The sequence below is a fragment of the Pteropus alecto genome, unplaced genomic scaffold, assembly GCF_000325575.1.
Source record: "Pteropus alecto unplaced genomic scaffold, ASM32557v1 scaffold189, whole genome shotgun sequence".
NCBI lineage: Eukaryota > Metazoa > Chordata > Mammalia > Chiroptera > Pteropodidae > Pteropus > Pteropus alecto.
This window is the reverse complement of record NW_006442117.1, coordinates 1,306,933-1,334,731: the sequence shown is the minus strand read 5'-3', so window position 1 is coordinate 1,334,731 and position 27,799 is coordinate 1,306,933. Positions and strand designations below refer to the sequence as shown.

At 57.3% G+C, this 27,799-nt stretch overlaps 1 protein-coding gene and 1 non-coding gene across 2 annotated transcripts in view; one reads left to right on the top strand and one right to left on the bottom strand.

Annotated features, from left to right (window-relative positions):
* The window catches only part of PCNX2 (pecanex homolog 2), a 170,071-nt gene that overhangs the window by 132,969 nt on the left and 9,303 nt on the right, over positions 1-27,799 (top strand). The window contains exons 23-29 of the mRNA XM_025039061.1: positions 5,673-5,731; positions 7,792-8,007; positions 15,442-15,695; positions 17,845-18,078; positions 20,908-21,020; positions 26,512-26,656; positions 27,146-27,376. Coding sequence (XP_024894829.1) covers positions 5,673-5,731; positions 7,792-8,007; positions 15,442-15,695; positions 17,845-18,078; positions 20,908-21,020; positions 26,512-26,656; positions 27,146-27,376 — 1,252 coding nt within the window. The remainder of the gene's footprint in view (positions 1-5,672; positions 5,732-7,791; positions 8,008-15,441; positions 15,696-17,844; positions 18,079-20,907; positions 21,021-26,511; positions 26,657-27,145; positions 27,377-27,799) is intronic.
* LOC112470028 lies at positions 9,587-9,705 on the bottom strand. Its single transcript, XR_003042814.1, has one exon. It is a non-coding gene; the product is annotated as a 5S ribosomal RNA (ribosomal RNA).

Below are 27,799 nucleotides of genomic sequence, written 5' to 3'. Positions count from 1 at the left end.
CCAAGGACGGGAAGGGGTCGGCCACCGTTTCTTGTGGTGTTTGGCTGGAACAGAGAGGCATCGTCTAAGTTACCTATCCTGGTAGGCTGCCCTTTTACTGGATGTTAAAGTGACCTCGGTGGCCTTCCTTGGGTGCTGCGGTCCTTAAACAGTCCTCCTCCTCCTCCTCTTTACCTTTTAGAAAGTGTTTCTGTTACATACCACATCCGGGGTTTCGCATATGCTTAGTGGCGTGACAGGGACAAGTAGACACCTCCGTCTTCCCAGAAGACCACAGCGGACTATGGCACGTGTCGCTCCACCGTGCTTAGCCCCTTCTCCCGCAGTCACAGGCTGAGCCTCGTGGCAGCGTTATGTGGTGGACACCAGGGCTTGAGGCATTCTCTCGGCACAGGCCTCAAATAGACTCAGGGAGGGACAAGGACGTCCGTGGTTCAAGTCGCCTCGTCCTGCGGTGTGGCTGCCCGTGGGCACGTGTAGGCTCATGCGGAGTCTTAGAAATCTTCCCTCTGGGAGGCTGAACGCAGTGCAGTTACTGAGTTTGTTTTACAGTTTCTCTTCAGAGGAGTAAAACAGACCAACTCTTTTCTGGTCTGTTCTACTCCCCAAAAAAGGCTGGTTCAAAATCAGCCATGATAAGATCCTCAGGCAGTAGATGGTGTGAAGCTCAGCAAGCGCTATAAACATAAGGTGAAGAAAACAGATGAATTCTGCTTTTAAATTTATCAGTGCATTACTTTGAAAAGTTCTATAACAAATATTTTTTTTCCCTTTATAAAAATCTGGCTTACAAATTTTCAGTTCCAGAAATGTAGCAAATTAGAGAAGCTCAAAACTTTTGTTACGAGGACCAGGAAATGATAAATAGTAAAATTTCTTCTCAGTTCGTCTCTGAACATAGTAGGAAAGTTAGGCAATTCCCAGGAGCTAGAAACAAAGAGGGAGCAGAAGACAGCCAGGCCACTGTCCGGGCTGGGCGGGGGCGGGAGGTGGCCAGGGCAGCATCCTGGCACTGAGATGTAGACACCCACGTGCCGGGCTCGGCGAGGGGTCCCACGGAGGCAGGAAGTTGGGACTGAGTTTTCTACTTTGAGCCAAAGCCCTTGAAAGCATCCCCCTCAGAGAAAGAGCGAAATGCCCAACACGGGAGGTGACACGGAAGCTTGATTATGTCACCGGAGACCAGACGGAAGCAAAGCTCCAGGGCGACCATGGGCCACTGAACCTGTGTCACGTGTGGACTGGAGTTCAGAACGACACTGCCCACGTCTGGAAATCTTCCCACTGAAAAGGTAGCGTAAAAGAGGTGCTGGTACATAGAACCCCTAGAGCCGCCGACCGAAGCGAGCGTGAAATTTTCCCAAGGGGCACAATCCCACCCTCTGGAAATGGATTCTCGATCAAACACTGCGAGACGTGGGCTGTTGAACAAGAGCCAACCAAATAACCAACGGATGCAGACCCTCCAAAACTGTAGATAATTAGGCACACGCATTGAACATAGTTTTAGAATGAAAAGTCATATAAAAAGAAAGAAAACCGTAGGCCAAGTTGCTCTGAAAAAATGATCACTTGGAACAGAGCTTATAAAAATAAATTTATGCAGTCACTAAATGTGTAATATAACACATAAGTTAGTCCATTAAATATAACTCGACTAGAAATCAGCCTAAGAAAAATGACCAGTCTAAGAAAATGCAACAAAGAATGATAAAGATATAGGACATAGTCCGGAAGGGTGAAGAGACATAGAAAACAGAACGGAAGATGCCAGCTAGAAATCTAGGAGCTCCTGGAAGAAGGCGGAAAACAAATAGGGAGAAGCACAATTTCAAGAGACGATAATGTGAAGTTTTCAAAATTGATGAAAGACATGAATCCTCAGACCTCGGAATCTAACGAGTCACGACTGTGATAAACAAGAATAAGCCACGTTTCCGCACGCACAGCGGTGTCGCTTCAGAGCTCTGCGCTGGTTCCCACTCTGGTCGCGTGCGGTGTTTCCCCCTCTCGCTCACCCTTCCCGCATTCTCTCTCTTCCTCTCTTCTTCCCCTCATCTCTCCTCTTCTTTTTAGGTAAATCACTCTCATTAGACATTTGTATTTTCTCACGTGCAGGTGGTTATTTAACTAATAATTCCATCTGTTTAACAGCTACAGGGGTTTTCCACTCTCTTCTTCCTTCTTGAGTTCGTTTCAGTGTGTTATATGTTTCTAGGAAATTACCGACAGCTGCCCCCTAAGATGCAGGGGACCCAGAACTCGGCCTCCCAGACCATAGCGAGGCTGGCGTTCACCTGACCGACCGCAGGCAGCGTCCACCCTGCCAGCTGGCAACGCTGCAGCCTCTGGAGACCCCCTCACTCCTCGTCTTTCTGGCGTGTGGAGCCCGAGGGCATCAGTGGCTCAGAGAGAACGGACACGGTTGTCCATGGCAGCAAAATCGAAGGTGACAAGCAAACCCAGATAAACCTCGTGTGCATTTTCAGCTGAAACAGGGTCGGTGTCTTCCTGTTTCGACTCTGCTGCCTTCTCATCGTCCAGATTTTGCTAAGACTGTCCGGCCAGCAGCAGTTGGACTCCATCCTGGAGCGGCCAGGTGAGGAGACGCCCCTCAGACTTCTCACTCCGCCAGCCATACTTCCCCATCAGAAGTGGGGCTACTCCGACCTCAGCAGTCTGCGTGTGCTGACAGGCGGGACTTCGAAGCCGTGTAATTAAGTTACTGTTAAATTAGTTAAGCGCCTCAGGCGAAGCCACCCAAGGGAGAAGGTGTCAGACTGAGGGGGAGAGATCAGCGGGCGGGGAGGCAGGTTTGAAGGGAGGAACTGGCTTCGCTGTCTGCGGTCGCGTTATCACGGGGACAGATGCCTTCGAGCAAGTCTCCTTCTCCGGAAGGACCCATGACTAGACGCCTGGCCTGCGGCCCCTACAGTGATGCTGCCTAGGAAGTCGCTGTGGCTTTGCCAAGCAGGTGCTAAGAAACGTACGCGCACGGCTGACGTGCACCAGCACCCTGTGCCCCTCGAGATCGGGGGGTGAGACATCAGCCCCCGCCTTCTCTTCGAGTAACAGAGTCGATGTTCGTGCAATAGAGCAGTTAAGGCAGAAATCCAATTACTGAGCTAATTAACGCCTCTGAGTGTAAGCACCAAATGTAAAGGAGGAAGGCGCTGGAGACACACTCAAATCACCCAGCGCGCTGACAGTTCGCCTCCGAGAGTCTGGTGGCAAGTTGGTGGCCCCGGGTCGGGCAGAGTGGCTTAGTGCCTGCTGGTGGGAGCGAGCGCCGTTGTCTGTAGCTTGCTGAAAAGAGCCTCCCAGTTCACATAGTGTTAGAGGGTGTTTTAATCCCCTCAAGAGTTTGGTAAATGACTTTCTTTTGGTTTAGTCCCACTTCAAAAATTGTTTATTCCGCTGCTGAAAGTTCCATTTGTCCTAGGTCTTAAGGTGAAATTAAAATTCCATTTAGGGACTCACTGTGTCGACATGGGATTTCAGCCTTCGTTAGAAAGAATTTTGTCGTTTGCTTCTTTTTCTGCAACCCTGGGCTCTTTGATGTGCAAAGCTGGTCCGAGGGCATTTGGCAGGCAAACCGAAGCAGAGACGCGACAGTGTCCACACCTTCGTGGGGTCTGACCGGGGGCTCCTTCTCACCAGCCCGTCCGTTAGAGCCTGTCCCACAAGGCCGAGACACAGTCATGCCAAGATGATTCTCGAATGTCCGAGACAGACACAGAAAAGAAAATACTTTTTTCTGATAACGATTCTTTTCATTTATTTGAATGACAGTTCCATCTAAGTATCTATTTATTTGTTCTGACTTCCGAGAGACGAGCTCTCAGAATAATTCTGTGTTCAGAGGTTTTTCCTTAAGCACCATCGCGAGCGTTCGTCATTTGTTAAATCGTACTCGGTATGTCAGCGATTGAGTTTAAATGTCGTCTGGTAGCAGCTACTCTCCTGTCTTCTTAGCAGGTGTCATCAAAGAAAAACACTTGAGAAGCAGTGTTGTTTTGACCATTCATTTATTCATTCAGCAAATGCTGACTGAGCGACTCTTCCGAGCCAGGTGTGAGCCAAATGCTTGCCCTCGTGGTACTTAGGGTCTGGCGTAAGATAGAATCAAATGATCACACAAAGAAGCGTATGACATGTGACCTTGGGCACTTAATGTCACCATGTCTCAGATCCCTCCCCCGTGAGGATGGGTATTATCAGAATACCTACTGCTGAAGGTAGTCGTGAGTTAATATGTGTAAAGTTTTTACACAGGTGCCACCAATGGCATCATTTTTAGTCATATAATAAGTAGACCTAGAATAATAACCAGACATAGTCGATACACAGGCGTCATGAGACCTGTAACGATGTCGCCGTTACTAGTAACGGTGACCGTGGCGAGCGTCCTAAGGTGAAGCCAGGTGTGTGTGAGCACGTGCCGCGTGGCGCTCGCCGTGGTGGCGTCTTTGCTGAGGAAGTGGGTGGAGAGAGTCACCGAGGGGTGGGGGGAGAGGGTGGCGGTGGGGGGACCGGAGAGGGAGCGGAAGGCGGGGCGGCTGCAGAGGATGCCGAGGAGGGAGGGGCCGCCGTGGAAGGAAGTGAAAAGGAGGCCAGCGGGGTTGGCGCAGGGACGGCCGAGGGCACAGCGATGGCAGAGCCGGCCAGATGCCGAGGGCCACGTTCCCGCCGGCAGGAGCAGGGCCATCCTTACCTCGAGCCTGCGCGTGACCCCGCGTCCGCTGATCTCCTTCTGGCACGAGACCTTTCTGGATGGCTTAGGTGGGTTTAGCCACGTGACGCGACGGTTTTCATAGGTCCTAAGTAGTTGAATATCATCCGCTTCATGGGGTCGACATCGGTTTCGTAGTTCATCCTCCCAAGGATGACGAGACCACCACTCAGTATCTGAACTGAAGTGACAAAGCCGGTCAGGCACAGTCTCTCTGAGCGGAGCAGACTGTGACACTGATAAAGGTTCGGGGGACACCGGACGTTCAAGGGCAGTCGCCCGGGGAGCCTGCCACTGTTCCTGGCGTGAGTCTGTCCCTCGCTGGATGACTCTTAGAAGCGAGGGGCCACCATGGGTTGGCAGGCGGCTTACGAGGTGTGTTGTAATTGAAGAGGTTCAAGACTGGTTCCGGTGGCCACTTGTCACCACGGCTACCGACGATCCGTCTTCTCCTGAGCCGGTGAAAGCGGTCGTATTTTCGCGGTTCGATCCGGGAAAGGCCTTTGTGGGCTCACGCAGCCCTTGAAAGCAGGTGGGGGAGACTCGACGACGCTCCACGACTTTCCAGAATCAGATTAGGAAGAAAGACGCCCCGCGCGCTCTGCCCTTGAGCTCCGGAGGGAGGGGCGCTCCCCGGGCACTTCGAGTGCCCGCTTTGGCTTTCTGGATCCGGGGCTCCAGGCTGGTGAGACGCGTGCGCGGCTTTCTCCCCCATCCTGAGAACTGTTTACGTCCCCACCCCACGTGGTCCTCATACGTCTCCCTCTCCCCTTCACCACGAGAGCCCCTTCTGCCGCATTGTCACGTGGAGCCGTCATCCGCACACGTGACTCCAGCTCCCCTGCGTTTCCCACTCACACGGCTGGGGCCCTAAACCAGCTCTCTCACCGGTAGGGTAGGGAGCTACTTGTGACCTTTCACCCTTTGTGGCCCCTTCTAGCACGAGGCGCGTGGATAATTCCAACACGAGACTGGTGGTCCAGATCGAAGGGGATCCAGGTAAGAAGACACCTTCCTTCTCTTTTTTTTTATCTGTTTATTTATCTTGTTATATAGACAAATTCCTTCCATCCAAAAAAGGAATTAATTACCGTTTGTAATCATTGTGGAAATAGCGCGCGTCTTGGTCCATATGCCGACCGTGAAGATGAAATCGTGCAGGTAGACTGGTCAGTCATACCGATTCCGTTCAGAAATGCGTTCCTCCGTTATTTAGAGTTGATGCCATGTTGAGCGCCTCTGTGAATGAAGACATTTTATTTTGTGTAGGATAAATGTCAAATACAGACATTAAACCTTGATATTTTAGCAAAAACAAATTCCTTGGCATAACGTCAGCATTAGGATGTCCTCAGAGCAAGCCATTCTGGGATCCAGGACCCAGGACTGGAAGTCATCAGAAATTCTGGTCAACATTCAACTATGGAAGGTTTTTACCTGCTAGAAAATCATTTTACTTTTTCTTTCCACAATCTAATTTTTAATCGTTCTACTTTTTCTCCTCTCATATCAGAATGCAAATTTTAACTTCCTGATTTTTATCTACCTCGCTCTCCCTTGTGCCAAAAATGTCCAGGAGGAATCGTATCATGCCGATTATCTGGATTCGAATTGTGTATACACGATTCATTTGAAATCATAAGTTGAAATTTAAAAATACTCGAAGAGACAGGTGTTTTTTTAAAACTTTATGTCAGTGCAACTTGGAGGCGGGCACAAATATCTGCAAAGTGCAGCTATGGGACTCGATGACGTCACCAGGCCATCGAGATGAGGCATAAGGACAGTATCACAAGTGCACCGTGCCTTCTGTCATTCACGAACTTGTCTCGTTTTAACCTGATCACGTGTGGTCGCTGCGTTCTGGGAAGCTCTCCACTTTCAGTGAATTAAATTGTTTCGTGTTCCTTAAATATCGAACACTCTGAATAATTAAGCAAAAGTCAATTCTCTCGGTCAGGCCCTTCCTTTATAAGTGCCAGAGACTCAAAGCAAGCTCTGCTCCGTGTCCCAGGGTGCGTGCTGGCTCTTCACGGGAAAGGAGCATGATGGCCGGGCGGGCGGGCTTCATCCACACGGAGAACCGGGCCACCTGGTACTTCCTGGGCCGGCACGACGTGACTCGGCCCGCAGAGCAGTTTATTTCTTTCCGTTAATCATAATTAGGTTATAAATATGCCAATTTCAGTTCAGCTTTTAACTGTCTTGGATGCCTAGCAACGATTTCTATCCTTTGAGAGCGGTGGATCAGGGCGCTAATATTGGTGTACTTGGGGCCTTCACCTCCCTGTCCCCCCAGAAATGTTCGGGTCCCAGGCGTGCAGACCGGGGGCTCTGTTCAAATCCACAGTCTTTATCGCAGACCTGCCTGAACCTCTGTCCGCTCCAATAGGCAATGGTTTCTCTTCTGGGCCATGTTATGCTTCCAGAGCTAGAATTTCCTCCCCAAAGGAAAGATCCTCCTAAAATGAAAGTCCCAAAGGCCAGCCTTCCTCCCGGCGGGCACTTGATCCACAGGACCAAAACCTAGGGCGCCTCCCAGTTTATTCGGCCTCATTCAAAAAATTTCTGTCCTTCATCCTGAGAGATCAGTGTAGGGAGCGGAAGGAGTCAGGGCCCAGCACGGAGATGAAAGAAATACACCACGAACCCCAAATTCCACACCCCCCAAACACACACACTCACGTTGGCTTCCACTGTGGAGCAGGGCACCCCTCACCATCACTGAGGTTGGGACAGATGGGGCCACGTGAGGGTGAGGGCGCTCGGATGCACGGGGGAGAGGCACGCACGTCTGGGGCTCGGACGAGACGCCTCAGCCGGAGACACGAGTTCGTAAGTTTTCTGCATCTAGACAATAACTCGATCCATTTGTGCCGATGAGTTTGCCTAGAAACAGAGTCAAGGGTAAAAAACAGGCGGGTCTCACGGGGTCCGCTAAAGTGCGCGAAGCTCCTGGAAAGCCCCCTTCTTGCCTCGGTCAGGCGAGGACCCCGCGGCCAAGGCCCGAGCGCCCGGGAGCAGCCCGCGCGCTGACCACGTCTCTCGCTCTGTCCCAGGGAGCGACGGCAGCAGCCGCAACGCCATCTTCTACGAGCACGTGACCAGGGCCCTCCAGGCGACCCTCTGCGGCGACCTAGCGCTGGGCCGCTGGGGCAGCTACAGCTCCGGCGACTGCTTCATTCTGGCCTCGGATGACCTCAACGCCTTCGTGCACCTGATCGAGGTCGGCAACGGGCTCGTCACCTTCCAGCTGCGCGGGCTGGAGTTCCAAGGTAAGACGCTCCTGGCCGCGAGGCCGCGTGAGTCGCCAGAAAGCTTTCCTAAGTCCCCGTCAGAGGACAAGGATTTAAGGCCTGGCCTACAGAGTGAGAGTCAGGGCCTGGCCACTGCCGCCATCGTCCAGTGCGCCGGTACAAACGTGCCCCAGCAGCCCAGGGGTAAGGAGGGAAATGCGTTGTCTGCACGAACCTGCGGAGTGGCGAGTCAGGACTTCCGTTCCAATCCTTTTGGGGAAAACTCAACGGGAGGTCGTGGGACACGTGTGGGCCTCACGTCCGCCCAGCCTCAAACAGAGCCTGGTTCTGTGGGTCGCAGGTGTCGTGTCATTCTGCGTTCTGAGCCTTTCACCTGTGAGATGACGGTGATGACGAGCGTGGCTGCCTCATAACGTGCTATTTTAACGAGATGCCGTAGGCGCAGGCCCGACGCGAATGCTCAGCGCTTGGCGCCTGCCGAGTCGGCCTGAATCTTGAACGTCTGAGCCCAGTGTCTCCGTTAATCGGACACTGGGGTTAGGGTAGGTGGTGGAGCAGGGGTTGGCTTGACAGATGTGCTCGTGTCTCTTCCCCTGGGCTGTCCGTCGATTTCTTCTTTCGACACGTGTTTTTCTAACACGTCCTCCGTGTCCGGCAAAGTTCTGACGCGGGAGGTGCCGTGGGGACCACACCTGGAGGAGCGTGGAGGGTACCAAGGACGCGAGCGAGCACACTGAGGCGGCCCGGGGGAGGCACTGTCAGGGAGCGGACAAGGTTCCGGGCCGAGATCGCTGTGAGGGTGACCGCGAGGGGCTGCCGCCCGGGGTGGCGTGGTCAGGGGAGGCCTCTAGAGCAGGGGTCACCAGCCCCCGGGCCGGTACCGGTCCCTGGCCTGTCAGGAACTGAGCTGCACAGCAGGAGGTGAGCGGCGGGTGAGCAGGTGAAGCTTCGTCTGCGTCTGCAGCCGCTCCCCAGCGCCGGCATCACCGCCTCAGCCCCACCTCGGGTCATCAGGCGTTAGATGCTCATAGGAGCCCCGGTCCCTGGTGCCAACGAGGTTGGGGACCGCTGGGCTAGCGGACAGGAAGTGGGGTGTTCCAGGCCGAGAATCCACAAGTGCTGAATGGATGAGCTGGGAGCCGCTCAGGGTTCCTGCCCGGGAGACCCAGGGTGACTAGAGGTCACGAGCACGCTGGTGCCAACGTGGCACAGACGGGACGGGAGGGGAGGCCAGGTCATGGGGGCGGAGCCACGTCTCGTTCTGCGGGAATGGGGAGCCGTGCGGGGTTCTGGAAAGGGGAACGACCGCCCTCGTTTGCACTGTAGGAGATCGTGCTGGTGGCAGTGTGGGGGTGTCCTGGAGGGGAGAACAGGGAGGCCAGGTAGGCACGTTTTACAGTCACCCAAGCAGAAGGGCCGGGGATATGGAGCTGGGAGGAGCAGACTGGACGCCGGGCTGGGGGAAGGGGCCTGGGCACACTGCCCGGTTTCTGCCTGAGCAGCAGAGGCGCGTTCACCACAATCGGGGGCCTGGGTGAGGCGGACCCTCGCATGTGGGGTGTGATCAACCGTTCCGTTTTGGTTTTTTTTTTTTTAACGCCTACAGCACCCGGTATTCCCAGGCGGTCTCCCATCCAAGTACTAACCGGGCCCGGCCCTGCTTAGCTTCCGAGATCAGACGGGATCGGGCGCGTTCAGGGTGGCGTGGCCGTAGAATGGATATTTTAATGTAAAACGCTGCGAGCAATCCAAGCGAACACACCGAGTAGCTAGCGGGACCGGCGAGGCTGCTGTTTCTCAAGAGATGTCTGCTCAGCCTTGTTAAATGGTGAGCACTGGGTGGGTGCTGTGAGGGGCCCCCACGTGGGGCGCTCGGAGCCTCACCGAGAAGACACATGGAATGAGCCATTCGTGACCAGCGAGTCAAGCATCGTGGTGGCACGTGCGTGGGGTGCTGCGCGTGGGGTCCACACAAGGGGCCCTGGAATCGGCCTGGGCCAGCTGGGCGGGCGGGAGGCCACAGCCGGAAGGCAGAGGAGGGGACATCTGGTACAACACGGAGGCTCGTAGCGGCCAGATGTGGCCTCGGGAAGAAGGGGTCACAGACAGGGCTGGGCGGGTGACGAGGGGCCAGGTCAAAGCCAGCCAGAACCTCGCAGGCACCAGAGGACATCTCCAGGCCAAGAGCACACGGCCATCCGTTCCCAACTTCGCCACGGTTACCCGAAGAGCCGTGTCTTCGCTTCTTCGCGTGGACATTTCTAAGTCGGTTTTGTGACAAGCGTTCCTTTCGATAACATTCTCAGATAAACTCGACGGTCTTCTCTTAAATCACGGGACGGGGGCGCTGTGATCTAGGCGGGCGTTCTATGCGTCCTCACCAATTTTACGCTCCGACCGAGGGAGCTTCTTTCGGAAAAGGCCGAGGAGGTAGCGATCAGATTCTACAGGGCGGTCGAAGAGGCACTTCCCTGAAATTTTGCACAAATGCCAGAAAATGCCACTGGGAGTGGGGGGGTGGGGGGTGGACCTTAAGTGTCTCAGACACAGTCATGCGACGGAATCGTCTATTTTGAGAGCGTTTGTTTTTCTCTGGACTCGAAAGGAAGAACTGTCAAAGCCAGCCTGGCTGGATCGGAGCTATGCGGCTTACGGCTTCTCAGCGAACTCAACGGATCTTTGTGTCCGCGAGTCGCAGTGAATTAGATTTCAGAAGTTCGCGGCACTGCGTCCGCCAGACCCTCACGCCACAGACGGTGGCTCTGCCCCATCTGCCACACCGAATGCTGCCGTCTCACTCAGATCCACTCTTTTGGGGAGCACGACCACCCACCGCAAGAGTTAACAGTTTAAGACGGCCACCCGCCCGAGGAGACCAAGAACCAGGGACGGCAGCAAGAACGGAAAGGAGGGGGCCGCCTGAGCGCGTGCGAACCCCGAGCGGAAGGGAGACCACGCGCCGGCGGTGACAGCGCCCCTCAGAACGGCCACGGTCCCCTCGCTTCCCGCCGCTTGACCGACGGCCAGAGCCGAGCGCCCGGTGGCGTCTGCTCTCCCCAGGCTCGCGGCTCGTCGGCGGCGGAGCTCGGCAAACCCGCCGGCTGTCTTACCGCCTGGCCTTCCTCCCTCCGCCTCTGGGGCGCTGGTTTGGAATCTGGGCCACGGTGTTGTCACAGCTCCTTAGACACTAAGTCACGGGGGGTAAAGCCTCCGTCACCCACACGGCCTGTCGCTCGCCTAGCTGTGCCACACCCCACCCTACATCAGGACAGTGGACAGAGCATCGCAGGTGACGTGGCCGCCCGGGACATTGGGAGGAGCTTCCGTGGACGCCCAAATCCCCAGGGTGATGGCAGGAGGTGTGCCGACGAGTGGCGGTGAGCCAGAGCTGGTCTCTTCACAGAAGGGGGACGTAGACGGGCCGGGGAAGAGGTGACGAGGGAGGACAGTGTGGGTGCAGGGAGGGAGCAGCCCGAAAGCCCCAGCGAGAAGCGTGGGGACACCTTCTGTGTGCCTCGGAGCCAGCGTGAGAGGCCGGCGGGAGGGGTCAGCCCCCTGGGGCGGAGCAGCGACCCGGTCTCCGCCAGGGCACCCAGGAGAAGGTGGGCGGGGAGCAGACCGCGAGGTCCAGGGGCGCGGCCAGGGGGTTCCAGTGTGGGCCCGGGCGCGTGGGGGACGGGACGTATAAAGCAGCAGGACACTGGCTGCCGGCGTGAACCATCGGAACTGCCCCCAAGCGGCCTCTGGTTGGGGGCCAAGCGGGTCTCCTGCCTAAGGCCGGCCGCGCGGGGACAGCTCCGAGGCTGCTGGCATCAGCCACAGCTGTGCGCGGGCAGCTCCCATCCCCGTCCTCAGCAGAGGACGGACGGCCGTGTCCGCCTCCGGCGAGGCCTGTTCTCCGCAAATCATGCCGGGGGGCGTCTTAGGAACGTAAGCGTCGTTTTACGAAGCGGGTTTCTGGAACGATCAAAAAAATCATATCGGAAACGCACGGTGTCCTGTGGACATTCACCTCGTCTATGACTTGTGCAGCTACGCCCAACTCCGCTAATTTATTCACGTCTCAGTATTTCCTCTCCGATGAATGAGACTGCGTTTCTGTATATTTTCTACATTCCCAGGTGGTCACATTTTTCCACTTTTTGAGCACATAACCGATATCGATCACTTTATCTTTTTATTTACAGCGCAGCTGCAATGAAAATCATATTTGTTCTCGGGCGTTTGCGTGCACACACCATGAATGCTCGTCATCGGGCCGTTATCCCTGTGCCGGGCCTGGGGCCACCCAGGGCGGGCGCCAAAAAATGATTCTGGATAACAAAATAAGCAATGACGTGAAGATCAAAGCCAGTTTATTTGGGGATAAACTGCAAAGTTTATACATTCAGTCCTTTTTCCTGTAGGCTGTGAAAAATTGACCAAACCAGGCTCCGTTAGACGGTGACACCCGCAGAGGACGGGACCCCATGTCTTACCTGTGTCCCCACCCCAACCCTGCCCTACCCGGAGCATTTCACTTATGATATCAGAATAGTCCTTACGCGATCTCTAATAAAGATAGAGATAGATAGATATAGATATATAGATATAGATATAGATATATAGATATAGATATAGATATAGATATAGAAAGAATGAGTCACTCTTCTTTAAAAATCTATTCAGTGTTGAAACTCAAAAACAGAAGTTTTCCCTGGACGTGCTGCTAGGTGTCACCACGGCAGCGCCACCCCAGCAGCTGGGACCCTCATTCCCGCAGCTTTGCAGCCTGACGCCTGATGACCCTCGCAGGGTGAGCGTGGGAAGCAAAGGCGTGGTCACCGGACGTGGCCACATTTACCTTCGGGTCTGGAAACTATCAACCGGCAGGATTAACGTCTGAGAAACGTTATCAGCCATCTCGTAGTTTGGCTAACACCCCATAACCACTGGTATGTGGGGACATTTGAAAAGTATCTGTGTAACCTAATCTTATCTAAAGTTAATCCAACCCAAACCTTGATCCTAACTGGCTGATCCATGTATAGCTGCAGCTCGGGCCCTAATCTCGGAACTATCTAGAATTCCCTCTTCACTGTGGCAACGTTCAGGCCATCTGCGAGCCCTCAGTCCTCGGGTCTGCGTAGCTTGAGTAATCCTTTAAATCCTTTTGTGGCAAACGTTATGCGTAAGATGATAGGTTCTCCATTCGGAATTCCTAAATACGTATTTTTCTTCATTTCAAATTATGTGGCGTGGTGGTCGGCACAAGCCAAGCTTGTCTGGACAGCGGGTCTGGGGAGGACAGGGCTCCCCCGTGGGACGTTACCAGGCTCTGCATATCTGAACATCCGGCACTCAAAAGTAACTTTTGGGGAGAAAAGGAAGATGATTTGACTTTGAATTCAATATGACTAGAAAGCTGAGTGCATTCATTTTCTCAACTAAATGGGCAGGAGTAGGGAAATATATATATGATATGTCACAAATAGCCCTCGCTGTGGCCAGCTGGCAGGAGGCCACCGCAGTTTAGTGTCCCTGCCTTCGGAAAAGCATTGGGGTGTCCCCGTAGCACGCCAGGGGCCACATCTCCGACGAGACGTGGCTGGGGCTGGGCCCGTCTCCCGCTTCTCGTGTCTCCAACGTGTAATACACACCCTCTGAGGTCCAAACACTCACGGCGTGACCTGCTCCAAGCTCAGCAGTGACCGTGTCCGCTGGCCTCCTCCTTCGTGGCCCAGAGCAATTCGGAAATGCTATTAACTGTGACCTCGGAAGGAAATGCATTTTATGTGATAACCACAGGCACACACCCCAAAGCGTGTGCCTATAAATCCCACCTGCAGCCTGAAAGGCACCGGCCACCGGCTCTGTCGCCCGCCCCACGGCAGGGACCGCCTGTGTTCTTAGGGCGCTCCTCTTCTGTCCCCTCATTGCCACTACCCCGGGCCTGGCGTGCCGGGCTGATGAAGGCAGCCGCCACATGAGAACGCAGGTCAAACGAACGTCTGGCGAAGTTATTTTGAAACGCGATTGGTGTTGAAATAACGCTACGCGTGAGGATGGGGTTTCCTGTGGAATCCAGGCCGAGCTGTCCCAGCGCGGAGCATTTCCGCTCAAAGCGCTCGTGTCAGATGAGGAGGAAGATGCCCAGGAGGCCGGTTCTGGACGGTGCCGGGCGTCAGGCTGGAAGGGACGCGTCCTCGCCGGACGGGACGAAGCGAGGTGGCGTCGTGTTTTAACACAGCCTTGCTGCTGCAGGGGAGGCTTTTACCCATGTCCCTTCGAAGACCCCGTCACATCATGGCCTGGCCCAGCTTCCTCTGACCTCCCGGAAGCAGCCCGTACCCCATCGCTTTCCCCCTGCAATGGGACTGTGGGTGGCCGGTGTCTGTCACCAATCTCTTCTCTTTACTCCCGTGAGGCTGCAGGGGACTCGGCGACTTTTTTCAGGTTTCCTTAGAGCTCAAAACCCCCATCACCTGCCTGTCACTTTCAGAATTAAGTTCAAATGTGTCCCTAGGGTCAGGTTTCCACTCGCCCCCCACCTCTCTGGCCCAGGCCTCCTGGGGCCAACGGCCACCACCCCACGGGAGGAGTGAATGGGATGGGGCGAGGGGTGGGCTTGATTTTCAGTTGCCAGACCTTCTGTTCAGACACCTGTCCCCCTTTGGCGTCCCAGCTTTCCCCCGAGAATGTCACCTCTACCTCTAGCCTGGCTGACCGTCGAGACAGGCGTGCCCGCACCAGCCGGCCACGCGTATGTCCACACTCCTGGGCTTGCCAGGGAAAAAGCATCAGATACAGCAGCCGTCAAAGCGGTGGGGGGAAGGTGTCCGCACCCAGGATTTCCTGCACAGTACGATGTCCTCCCCGGGTGCACAAGTCTGACACTTGCCCTGAGTGGCACTGGCCTCCGGAGAGCCACACGCTGAGACTGACTGTTTCGGCCACCTGTGAAGTGCTTCGCCTGTGCGTCTCGCTCCCAGAGGTGCTTGTCCCATCATCGTATCGTGAGACCCAGAGCTGGTCTCGGTCGCGTGAGGTGACGAGCTGCCCTTGCTGTTTGGCCGAGGGGCCTTCCCAGGGCACTCGTCCTGGAGACTCTTTCGTGTGGACCGAGCACGCTCGGACGCCAGCTGTGACGTGCGGGTTCTGGAAAGGGGACACGGGTAGAACCATTAGCGTCCGCGGGCACCGTGGAAGTGCGTCTCCTCCGACACGACACATGGGAGGCGAGGGTCGGCGTGAACAGGAAGGAATGAAGGAGGTGACGATTGTGAGAGCGGCGACTTAGCTGGGGCGCCGTGGGAACGAAAAGTCAAGCCGGCCTCCCGGTCGCTGGGCCTTCCCCGCCCGTGAAGGCGAGGGGACCCCATTCCCCGCCCGTGAAGGCGAGGGCACCCCACTCTGAACGGAAGCCATCCTCCGGCTTCTCGTGTAACTCCCCTCCTGTCTGTGCTCTGCCAGGGACCTACTGCCAGCAGAGGGAGGTGGAAGCCATCATGGAAGGTGACGAGGACGACCGGGGCTGCTGCTGCTGCAAGCCGGGCCACGCGCCCCACCTGCTGTCCTGCAACGCCGCCTTCAACCTGCGCTGGCTCACCTGGGAGGTCACGCGGACGCGGTACATCCTGGAGAGCTACAGCATCACGGACAACAACGCGGCCACCATGCTGCAGGTGTTCGACCTCCGGAGACTCCTCATCCGATACTACGTCAAGGTACCGCGCTGGGTCCCGGACACCTGTCTGAGGTGTCACGCTGGGCCGGCTCGGAGGCGCCTGAAAAGCTAGATTTGGGAGCTTCTCCGTCGCTTCTGAACCTGAGGCCCAGCCAGGTTTGGGAACCACGGGTTTTATGAAAAATCCTCGGGGGCTTTGGTTCAGCCTGAGGGTCGCACCCCGAGTCCTATTCCAAGCCCGGGCTCTGACAGGCAGTGCGTTTTCTTGCCTAGAGCTGTGTCCTCGCCTCTAACTCACACGAGTTGTGGCAGTGGCGGTGATGATAAATCGAATCATCCCGAAAAAACCGCCACATCGTGAGTGTCAGTTTAGATGCTCTGAAAACGACCACTTTAGCACCAGAATTACCTTCCGAGCTCATGATAAAAACCCAAAAACACAGCGGGATGGTCAGGATTAGTTCCGACAGCCTCTGGGGACTTGTCGCGTGTGCCGTTTGCCGTCACGCGGCCCCCACGTCGGCCCAGCGCATGTTCAGCTCAGAAAACGTGCCGTTTTGGAATAAGTCTCCCGGGGAACAAGGGCGAGTCTTGGCCGGGGACACAGAGTGACAACCGGGGAAGGTGTTTTCTGTGGGGACGGAGGGCCAGCCGCGGGGTCTCTGTGGCGACCTCCATTCTGAGGGAGCCCTCGGCAGGTGGAAGCCCTGGGTGGTCCTCAGAGGGGTTCACATTTTAACGCCGTTCAAGGCGAGGACGCCAAGCCGTCTGAGACCCCAAAGTGCCGAGGCTGAGACGGGCGGTCGGGCAGAAACGAGCAAATGCAGAATGAGGGGCGACACAGCCTTATAGGTTCCGAGTCCCAAGCAGGGAAAGGCAGGACGTTTAGAAACGGGGGCAGGTGCTGTGGCAGCGTCAGGAGCTGCTCAGGTTCACAGGACGTAGAAGAAAGACTGTGACGGTCAGAGGGTTAAATGGCTCTTCGCCGCCACACCCCAAGGCGACACCTCCTGGCAACAAGGAGCGGTCGCGAAGCCCTTTCCCGTGGCAGGGCGTTTAAGGCAGACTTCGCGGTTCCCGCCCGCCGCCCTCGCGTGTGCCAGGGGAGTGGGGTTCACCCCGGGCTCTCAGGGGGAGCCACAGCTGTCCTGCCCAGGGGCTCGGAGAGCAGATCGGGCCGTCGCGACCTCATGGCAGTGTCACGGTTCGTCCCTCGGCCGTCGTAGCCGGTCACCTCCGGGCCATCCCGGCAGGGCAGCTGGCAAGCGCTTTGGCAGAGGGCCGTGGGAGAGTCGTGGCACATGCATGAGGCGCGTCTTCCCGTCACGTGGGCGAAGGCCGGTGTGGTCACGCGGGCCCAGCGCGTCCTCGCGGGCTCCACCGTGTTGAGTGTCTCCCCACATTGCGCTCAGGCCAGAGCGGACGGGAGTGAGGACACGGACGGCAAAGGCCAAGGCCGCACCCATTGTCCCTTAATCAGGTTCCTGCACGTTGCCACGGCATGCTCCTGCGGTGTCCCCTGGACCGGGGTGGGGGTGCCCTAGCCAGAGGGGCCTGGCGACTGCGCGCTGGGTTAGCCGGGACACAGGTGGAAACGGTGTGTTCGTGGAGGAGGAAACAGACCTTAAATGGCCATTAGCTATCCCTGGCGCCTCCCTTGACGAGCAGAGGAAGTGTCCCGTGAGTGTCCCCTTTAGTTCCTAGGTGGTGACAGGTTGGATCCAGTGGCTGACGGGTCAAGGGGACCGGAGTGGGTGGCGTTTACTCAGGAGGGTGGCTGGGACCAGCACTACAGACCCAGGCCGGCCAGGCGGGTGAGCCCTGGAGCCTCAAGAACAGAGCCGGACTCTGGTCTGCCCTCCAGAACCTTCCGCTGGTGTTTAAACTGGGCTTTCGACCCCCCTTCCCTCTTCTACAGCTGGCCTCGCGCCCCTCCCCACGGGAAGTCTGTTCCGGTACATTCCATCCGCGGTCTGCTCTTTGCGCGTCCCTCTTCCCTCCAGTGCCCCTTAAGAGGGAACATCTCGGAACGTCTCAAGTGGGTCTCAGCCATTAAGTCGCGTAGGAAAAACAAGTGTCATGTCTCCGGCTTCCCTGACAGCCACTCACTCCGTGACACGGAGTAAGCGAAGAGCCTCTCTGGCTTCTGCGTGGCCCGAAGCGCTCAGAATCCCGCTCTCCCTCTGCAGAGCATCATCTACTACATGGTGACGTCCCCCAAACTCCTCTCCTGGATCGAAAATGCGTCCCTCCTGAAGTCCCTGCAGGCCTTTGCCAAGTGGCACCACATCGAGCGAGACCTCACCATGTTCAACATCAACACGGATGACGACTACGTGCCGTGCCTCCAGGGCATCACGCGCGCCAGCTTCTGCAACGTCTACCTCGAGTGGATCCAGCACTGCACACAGATGAGGCCGCAGGTAGGGTGGGCCGCGGGGCTGCGGGCGATGCTCGTGGGCTTCAAAGCACCGTAACCTTCATCTCTTCCCTGTGCTCGGGTAGACTCACGAGCTAGAGGAGAAACGTGGGTGTTTGGATGCGTGTTTGTTTAACAGTTAAGCGGGATCGAATGGCAGATTCATACACTGTGGCTCTGACGGAGGATCCTCAAAGCACTTCCCCGGACGCCGTGCTCAGGGTCAGCGCAGTTTGAAGCCTCTGTCATAGCTTTAAAACTCTGGAAACGTCTTTGTCGAGAGTTACTTTTTGAGATTTGCATACAACGTGCATCTGTGTGAGATCCGGGGGTTTACTACACGAGTCGAATCGTGGGCAAGAAAATCTATTTAACAGTCAGATGGTCCGACTCACTCCCGAGCTGCGTTTCTTGTGCATGTGGACACTTCTGGAGACCAGGGACGGTGACAGCTTATTAAAAGGGGAGGCGGGCGGGCGATGAGGGGGAGGGAGGGGAGAGCGCCCAGGGACGAAGTCGGTTGACTTTGCAGCTCAGGACGAAACCGAACCCACGTGTGGCCACAGTAGACCCAGGTTGAAAGCAGCCACCTCAGCCGCTGGCGAAGTCCGTCGCGTGACCTGCCGAGGGTAAACGAAATTGTGACACAGCCCAGGTCCTTGCCCTTTCCGTGAGGGATTAAAAACAGGTGGCGGGAAGGGCAGGGGCGGAATGCGCTTTCTCCAGGTGCAGCGAGGACCCGGGGTTGGCCGCCTTAGGTGCTTGGGGGCGTCAGGGGATCTGTCCGTCTGCTCGGCTGTCCCCATGGAGGATCTCCTCTTTCCTGAGCTGACTCATGAAATCATTTCAATGTTTTTGCAAAAGATACTGTGACTTCAACTCTCTCTGCCCTCCCGCCGCACTGTTTAAAGGCGGCCGGGGTGACCCTTCATTTAGTAGTTGATTGTGAGCCCATGGTCAGCGGCTCCTCCTCACAGGGAGAACAGAAAATCCGATTTGCATCCAATCCTGTCCTTCTTTCCTGCTAGAAACGCCTCCCCCTGCTTCGGGCATTGTGACGTGGTATCGGGGGACAGTGTGACGGTGGTATAGGGGGACAGTGTGACGTGGTATCGGGGGACAGTGTGACGGTGGCAGTGGGGGACAGTGTGAAAGTGGCATTGGGGGACAGTGTGACGGTGGTATCGGGGGACAGTGTGACGGTGGCATTGGGGGACAGTGTGATGGTGGCATTGGGGGACAGTGTGACCGTGGCATTGGAGGACAGTGTGATGGTGGCATTGGGGGACAGTGTGACCGTGGCATTGGAGGACAGTGTGATGGTGGCATTGGGGGACAGTGTGACCGTGGCATTGGAGGACAGTGTGATGGTGGCATTGGGGGACAGTGTGACCGTGGCATTGGAGGACAGTGTGATGGTGGCATTGGGGGACAGTGTGACCGTGGCATTGGAGGACAGTGTGATGGTGGCATTGGGGGACAGTGTGACCGTGGCATTGGAGGACAGTGTGATGGTGGCATTGGGGGACAGTGTGACCGTGGCATTGGAGGACAGTGTGATGGTGGCATTGGGGGACAGTGTGACCGTGGCATTGGAGGACAGTGTGATGGTGGCATTGGGGGACAGTGTGACCGTGGCATTGGAGGACAGTGTGATGGTGGCATTGGGGGACAGTGTGACCGTGGCATTGGAGGACAGTGTGATGGTGGCATTGGGGGACAGTGTGACCGTGGCATTGGAGGACAGTGTGATGGTGGCATTGGGGGACAGTGTGACCGTGGCATTGGAGGACAGTGTGATGGTGGCATTGGGGGACAGTGTGACCGTGGCATTGGAGGACAGTGTGATGGTGGCATTGGGGGACAGTGTGACCGTGGCATTGGAGGACAGTGTGATGGTGGCATTGGGGGACAGTGTGACCGTGGCATTGGAGGACAGTGTGATGGTGGCATTGGGGGACAGTGTGACCGTGGCATTGGAGGACAGTGTGATGGTGGCATTGGGGGACAGTGTGACCGTGGCATTGGAGGACAGTGTGATGGTGGCATTGGGGGACAGTGTGACCGTGGCATTGGAGGACAGTGTGATGGTGGCATTGGGGGACAGTGTGACCGTGGCATTGGAGGACAGTGTGATGGTGGCATTGGGGGACAGTGTGACCGTGGCATTGGAGGACAGTGTGATGGTGGCATTGGGGGACAGTGTGACCGTGGCATTGGAGGACAGTGTGATGGTGGCATTGGGGGACAGTGTGACCGTGGCATTGGAGGACAGTGTGATGGTGGCATTGGGGGACAGTGTGACCGTGGCATTGGAGGACAGTGTGATGGTGGCATTGGGGGACAGTGTGACCGTGGCATTGGAGGACAGTGTGATGGTGGCATTGGGGGACAGTGTGACCGTGGCATTGGAGGACAGTGTGATGGTGGCATTGGGGGACAGTGTGATGGGGGCAGTAGGGGACAGTGTGATGGTGGCAGTGGGGGACAGTGTGATGGTGGCAGTGGGGACAGTGTGACGGTGGCATCGGGGACAGTACAAAGTGGCATTTAGTTGCCTATAAGCTGACCATCTGCGTGACCCGAAGCGCCATATTCAGAACCCCGGAGAATTGGGTCAGCGTGGCCTCTTTGTCCCCTGAAGTGGCTCCCTCATTCTGCTCTTCCCCATGTGCCACCACGAGCGGAGAGTTCCCTCGCCTGGGTCCTTTCCGCAGGGACCCGTCGACCTCCGTGGCTGACGTATGAAGCCCCCGCGACTCTGCACTTGCGACGCTGGGTGGGGGCCTGCTGGCTCCTGTGCGACCTCGAACTAACGGCCTTGCTCTTGCAGCCTCCCAAGAGCCTGGACTGTGACGAGGACTCGCCCCTGGTGACCCTGTCCTTCGCCCTGTGCACCCTCGGGAGGCGGGCTCTGGGGACAGCCGCTCACGGCATGGCGCTCAGGTACTGGGGAGACGGTGGGCACCCGCCTGCATTTTATTTTTTTGACAGATTGTTCTCATTTTCTTTACTTTAAATTCGGATGGCTGCTACTTCCTTCGGATTGTCCTGTCCGTGATAAATCACGCTAGGCCCGCGGGAAGATGTTTTCCATCACTGTCAAGGACAAGATCTGACAGTGGCGCTGACGTGGGCAGCCAGAAGCTGGGAGTTCTGCCCTCGTGTGTCCCCAGGGTCCCTGCAGATATGATGGGAAGATTAGGGAAGGCGTGCACGTGAGGGCCTGGAAAAATTCACGCGCGTTTTTCTCACGTCTGGGCTCTGGTCTAAGCCCCGCTCTGCCTGCCTCGGTGGGGGTCCGATCGACGGGACGCCCCTTCTCCTGCCTTTTCAATCTCTTTCTACTAGATCTTTTCGTCCTTTTAAAGAACAAAATTAAGCTCTCCCCTAGCTCTCCTCCCCCCCGCCCGCTCTGTCCCGCAGGTCTTGTATTCACAAAGCGCGCTTGACCTTTCAAGCCCAAACGCTCGCTCGGAGCCCCCACGGCCTCGCTGCCGGCTTGCCTTCTGCTCCTGGCACTCTGGAGAAGCTCCTTTATGAATGTCATCAGTCACCTTGTCATCATCCAAAGCAGTGGCAGGTTCCCAGATGTCTCCTGGAGGACTTTAATACGTCTCCCGATGCCCGGGCCTACCCCGGTCGGAGCCACCGTGGGCGGACTGCGGGCCGGGATTTTTCATGGCTCCCCAGGCGGTTTCCACGAGCGGCCCCGGATGTGTGTTCCCCAATATCCTGATGATATTCTTCCCTTAAACCTACTAATTAATGGGTCACCCTAATAGAGCTCTTCATGCCGAACCCCCTTAAACTCGTGAGGCGCACTCTGCGTGGTCGCGGTGTGTCATCCTTTCCATACGATGATGGATTCCATTTGGTTCTATTTTATTTCGTTTAGTTAATATGGCCACGTTCAAGGTATGAGTGGCTCCTGGCATGGGAATGTGCGTGCGCACGTGTGTGAGAGTATCGTGTGCATGTGTGTGCCTGCATGCACATGTGTGCATGCACTGTGTGGGTGTGTGCATGTGCATGTGTGTGCATGTGTGTGCATGTGCGTGCATGTGCGTGCACATGGGAGTGTACATGTGTGTACTTGCACTTGTGCGAGTGTGTGTGCACACACCGTGTCCTCGTATAACTTCAGAAGCAGGCGTATGCCCTTAGGTGTACTTATGAGACCCAGCGAGTTACTCTCACATATTAAGCGTCAAAGAGCAGTGGACGATTTGAACACCGACTCCCAGGGGAGTCGTACACAGCAGCCCAGCATAACGCACACGCTCTGCTACACTGATGGAGGTATAGGGGAAATATTTTGATCTTATGACAGAGACACAGCTCCAATGAACAATCCTTAAGAAATAAAAACACGTGCATACAGAACTAGGGACGATGAGTAAACTGAGATCATCTTAAATGATGAGGGAGTGTGAAGTAGCGGCCACTGTCACAGGAGGGGCACCGGGCCGGGGGCACCAGGCCAGCAGGACAGGGTGAGGGGCCACCGGGCACGGGCCACCGTGAGCTCCGGGGGCCGTGACGCAGAACCAGCAAGTGCCTTCGGCTGCTCGAGGTACAGCCCGGCACAGGATCCACCGATGAGGCAAGCTCAGGCGGTGAGGAGGAGCTGGCGGGCGCCGTGGGGTAGCGGAGCCTCCCCAGGGACCTGTCCCCACGACCAGGGTGATCTGAGGGATTGCGCAGGGTGGACGGGACTGGCGGAGCGGGACTCTGTGACGCGGTGTGACGCGGTGTGTGCAAACCGCCTCTCTGCGCTTCTCTGTTTCCGGCCTGCAAATCACACCTGGCTGTTGGCGCGTTCAAAAGCCCCCGTTCGTGGCCACCTGCTGCCACAGAAGACGCTTTGCACGCTGATCTGCACACAGGGCGTACGGACCTGTGAGGAAGTGATCGAAATGAGGGTCACCGTTCTGAGGAGCCCGGAGCGAGTCCCACAAAACTCTCCCGCACCGACGTGTCTCCCTCTGACTCCTAAGGTCCATCGAGTCTGGGCCCGAGGTGACGGCCCCATTGTCCGTCCTTCGAACCCGCGTCCCCAGGCGTGCTCTTGTTTTCCGAAGGACCAGGGCTTCTCGACAGTGCACTCGGGACACTGTGGACGCCTGGCTCCTGGTCGCAGGGGCTGTCCTGGGCATGGTAGCGGCACCCACCTGGCTTCTCCCACTGGAAGCCAGTAGGACACCCCTTCATTTGTGACACTCAAAAATGTCTCCGGGTATTGCCAGATGTGCCTTGGGAGGCAAAATTGCCACGAGCTGAGAACCAGTGAGAGAGGGTGCTGTTGATAACTGGGCCGAGCTGGTCAGGGATTGTGAACAGCAGTCGGGCCTAGAGGGTGTGAGCAACCCCAGCGCTGGGTGGAACAGAGTGTGTGCACCCCCAGCCCTCCCCTGACCCCCGTGAATAAAGAAGCTGAGATACGAGAGGACAAGCAAATTTGCTTCAGCCAGCGAACCCCAATCTGTCTGTGTCACGAACGGCGATGGTCGAGGATGCTGAATGTGCTGGACCGTTAAAGTGTAAGCCTCAGACAAACCCCGGGCCACAGCATGGTCAGTGGCCGGCTCTGCGGTGACAGCCAGAAAGTGGCCCTTCCCGGGAGGCCGGGAACTGCTGTGCTTAGGTGCCGATCTCATTGCACCCTTCAGCAGCGGTTACGTCAGCATCGGCTTCCGGCTGAGTTTAGCGCGAAGCTGGATCGGGAACCAGGAGACAAAGTAGGAGTCGCTACAGTCGGGGATCCCCAGGACCCTGCTTTACGGTCTCAGTGTCTGCTGGGGGTGCAGTCATGCTGAGGCAGAAGCGGGACATCTTTTCCAGCACAGTAATGCACACGCATGCACACGCATGCACACACACACACACATACACACGTGCGCACATGTGCGCACACACATGCACACTCGGCCAAAAGGCAAGATGGCCGTGGAGCACGGATGGAGCCCGGTGGAGGGGCGAGGCCTACGGAGAGGCCGTATCCGCCAGGTCAGGTCCACGGCTGTGGGCAGAGGCCGGGGCACAGGCTCGTTGGGGTGGAGGGTGGCGTTGCATCCCAGTTAAAAAGGAACTGCACTCAGGTGCCATCTGCTCGTCCCCACGTGAAGGAGTGGCATTTGCAGAGCCGTTCTTATTTATTAAAGCTCTGGTGTGTGGGGGACCGTGTAGGCCCGGGCCCGTCTCGGCACCACGGTCTTGGTTCTGCCCGTGTGGCCAGGCTTCTCTCACACACGATTACACACGTGGCAGGTTTCTTCGGGGTCTGCCCTGCCTGCCCCCTACATAATCCGACGCGACGGGACGTGGTCATCCCTGCACTGCTCATCGCCTGGCTGACAAACTCTGTGACCTCTGTGACCTCTATGACGGGACAGGCCGAGAGTTACAGGGAGGGCAGCAGGGACGGAGTGGTGGCCGCTTTGGTCCCCACGAAGGCCAGCCTTTCGGAGGCTCCCGAGGATGCGAGTCCTTCCCCGCTGGGCGGGCCCTCGGTGGTCCCCGCTCTGCCCCCGGCGAACCGTGCGCTGGGCCTCGAACCCCTGCCCTCCCTTCTGTCTGCGGTGGCCGCTCTGGGTGGCCTCCACGTCCCTTTATCGTCCTTTGCCACCGTACTTACCCTGCATCTGGAGCAGCGTTTTCACATTAGTGCAAGCAACGCGGCCTCTCTCGTTCTTTCCAGAAGCCTCCACCCCACGACTGGGCTTTAGCTGCCTCTGCTGGACTGAACTCCTGGCTGGTGACAGGAGCCGGGAGCAGGGAGGCCCATGGGCTGCCTGCTGCAGCCCAGCTCTGCTGTCCTGCCAGGCCCCTCGGTCACTCCCGTCCGCGCCTGCCTCGCAGGCCATCCCTAGAGCTCCAGCCCCCGGAGGTCCTGGTTCGATGAGGGGGAGCCTTTGGGCAAGGCCACTTCCTGGAGCCCTTTCTGGAAGCTTCCAGGGCCCTCCAGGCCACAGCACCGAAGCCCCGCCCAACTGGATCCCCACAGTCTGCGCTGACCTGACACCTCGCGTGTCTCTCTCAAGGGAGCTCCAGACGGCAGGCAGCACCTCCGGCAGCTCAGTGACTGACGTGGCCGCCAGCGCCCTGCAGAAGCAGCAGTCAGCCTAGTGTGCGCCCCTCAGAGTCCCACGCGGAGATTCCCACTTGGAGATTCACACTCGGAGAGTCCCACGCGGAGATTCACACTTGGAGAGTCCCAAGCAGAGATTCACACTCGGAGATTCACATGCGGAGATTCACACTCGGAGATTCACACTCAGAGATTCACACTCGGAGAGTCCCACGCGGAGATTCACACACGGAGATTCACACTCGGCGAGTCCCACTCAGAGATTCACACTCAGAGAGTCACATGCGGAGATTCACACTCGGAGATTCCCACTCGGAGATTCACACGCGGAGAGTCCCACTCGGAGAGTCCCACTCGGAGATTCACACTCGGAGAGTCCCAGTCAGAGATTCACACTCGGAGAGTCCCACGCGGAGATTCACACGCGGAGATTCACACTCGGAGATTCCCACGCAGAGATTCACACTCAGAGATTCACACTCAGAGATTCACACGCGGAGAGTCCCACTCGCCCGCGCTCGCTCCGTCCCCCGCAGGCCTCCTTGCCCGTTGCGGCCCCGCAGGGTGTCAGAGGCCAGGCCCTGGGGGCTGTTACTGAGGATCAGGGACAGCTCTGCCCTCCTCACAACCAGGATGAGTCTCTTCCCAACCCACGTCCCCCGTGTTCACCGAAACACAGGGACGCAGACCGTGAGGCTCCCTGAGGGCCTCGCGGCTTCTCCGCCCAACGATGCTCAGACTCGCGGGAAACTGACTCAAGAAGGAAAAGCCTAGAAGCGTGGAAACCTGGGTGCCCCTGGGAAACCCCGTCTCTCCTGCTGCTCTGCACGCCGTTAGAGGAAGCGGACATGTTCTCTGGGGATCTAAGCGATCGATTTGCTGTTCCCGGTGGCTTCGTTTCTCTGCCCATGTTGTAGAATCCAGGGTTTACAATGATTCACGCCGCCCAAAAACGATATCTAGAAACACGAAGAACAAAGCACCCAGGATGTAACCCACGGTTAGCCCGTCACCTCCTGACAAGCGGGGTGTGGGTGGCACTACCACAGCAGGTCACTGTACGCGGCAGGCCGGTGCCGACCACGACCTCCACTGTCTCACTGAGCTACCAAGTTCGTCGGTGGCTCCTAAAATTACTGACGACTGTGACCCCATTTGTTGTGAGGCTGCGATGCGGGCTCTGGTCAGGGGTCCCGTGGGCGAGTCCAGGACCCTCCCTTCTGCTGCGTCAGTGTAAAGACACCAGGGTCACTCGGGACGTGACAGGTGGGAGACTCGGGCTCGAAGCGACGCGATTCGGACGCCGTTTGTCCGCTGAGGAGAACAGTAACGGGCTCTGTTTTTCAGCCTGGACTCGTTCCTGTACGGTCTCCACGCCCTCTTCAAAGGCGACTTCAGGATGACCGCCCAGGATGAGTGGGTGTTCGCCGACATGGACCTGCTGCACAAAGTCGTCGCCCCGGCCATTAGGATGTCCCTGAAGCTTCACCAGGTGACGATCCGTTTTTGTAAAAAAAGAGTATGCGCCTAAAACGTTAAGAAAGAAAATAAGCTTTCAAAAATGGGGCCGCCTTTCTTGGCAGGACATTCACGAGCGGGCTGGTTACTTAGGAAGCCACACGTTGAGGCCATGCGGCTACTCCCGACATGGCCAGTGGCACTCTGCCCCCCAGAGCTTCTAGGAGGCGGTGACATTTTCAGATGGACCTGGCCAGAGAAAATGACAGATCAGAGGTGCCCCTAACTGTACAGAAAAGTCAGGGGAACCCAGCCACGAAGCTCTTTCCCGAGGCTCGCCCTGCAATGGGCAATGGGGCGGGGGCGTCCTCCGTCCAGTCCAGGGTTCAGAGGGGCGGCAGTGGCGAGTGAGACGTGGGAGTGGACCTTGCCTGCGGGTCACTGGCGGGTGGCCATTGTGCACCCGGCCGAGCATCAGCTTCCTGGTCCCTAGTGAGCCCACCGCCGGGCCTCTTTCCCCCAGGCCCAGTTCACGTGCCCTGACGAGTTCGAGGACCCAGTGGTCCTGTACGAGGCCATCCAGTCCTTTGAGAAGAAAGTCGTCATCTGCCACGAGGGCGACCCGGCCTGGAGGGGCGCGGTGCTGTCCAACAGGGAGGAGCTGCTGACGCTGCGCCACGTGGTGGACGAGGGCGCGGCAGAGTACAAGGTCATCATGCTCCACAGAAGCTTCCTGAGCTTCAAGGTGATCAAGGTACGGTGGCCGCAGCCCCAGGCGGGCAGGCGTCTCCCGTTGGGGGAGGCGAGGGGAGACATGGAGCCGTGGGTGGCGCCGACGCCGCCTCTGTGCCGGCTCGAGTGTCCAGGCCCGGTCTCGGAGGGCGCTGGGCCACGCCCCTCCGCGGAGCCCACCTGCCGCCCGCGCTTCTCCGGGGCGTCCTGGGAGACGCACGGGCCCTGTCGGTGGGGCCGGCTCTCGCTTGGTTTCAAGGACGTCTAATTCTCTGCGACTCCAGACCTTTCTCTAGCGGCCTCTCCCGCGACCCGAGGACCTCCCTCCCAGCGGCCCCTCCATAAACGCTAGGCCTTCCCACCGCCCTCCGTTTGCCCGCGCACGTGGCGCCATGTCCTTCAGTGGGACGGCCACGCCGTTGGCTGCAGAGGGGGCTGCAGGCCG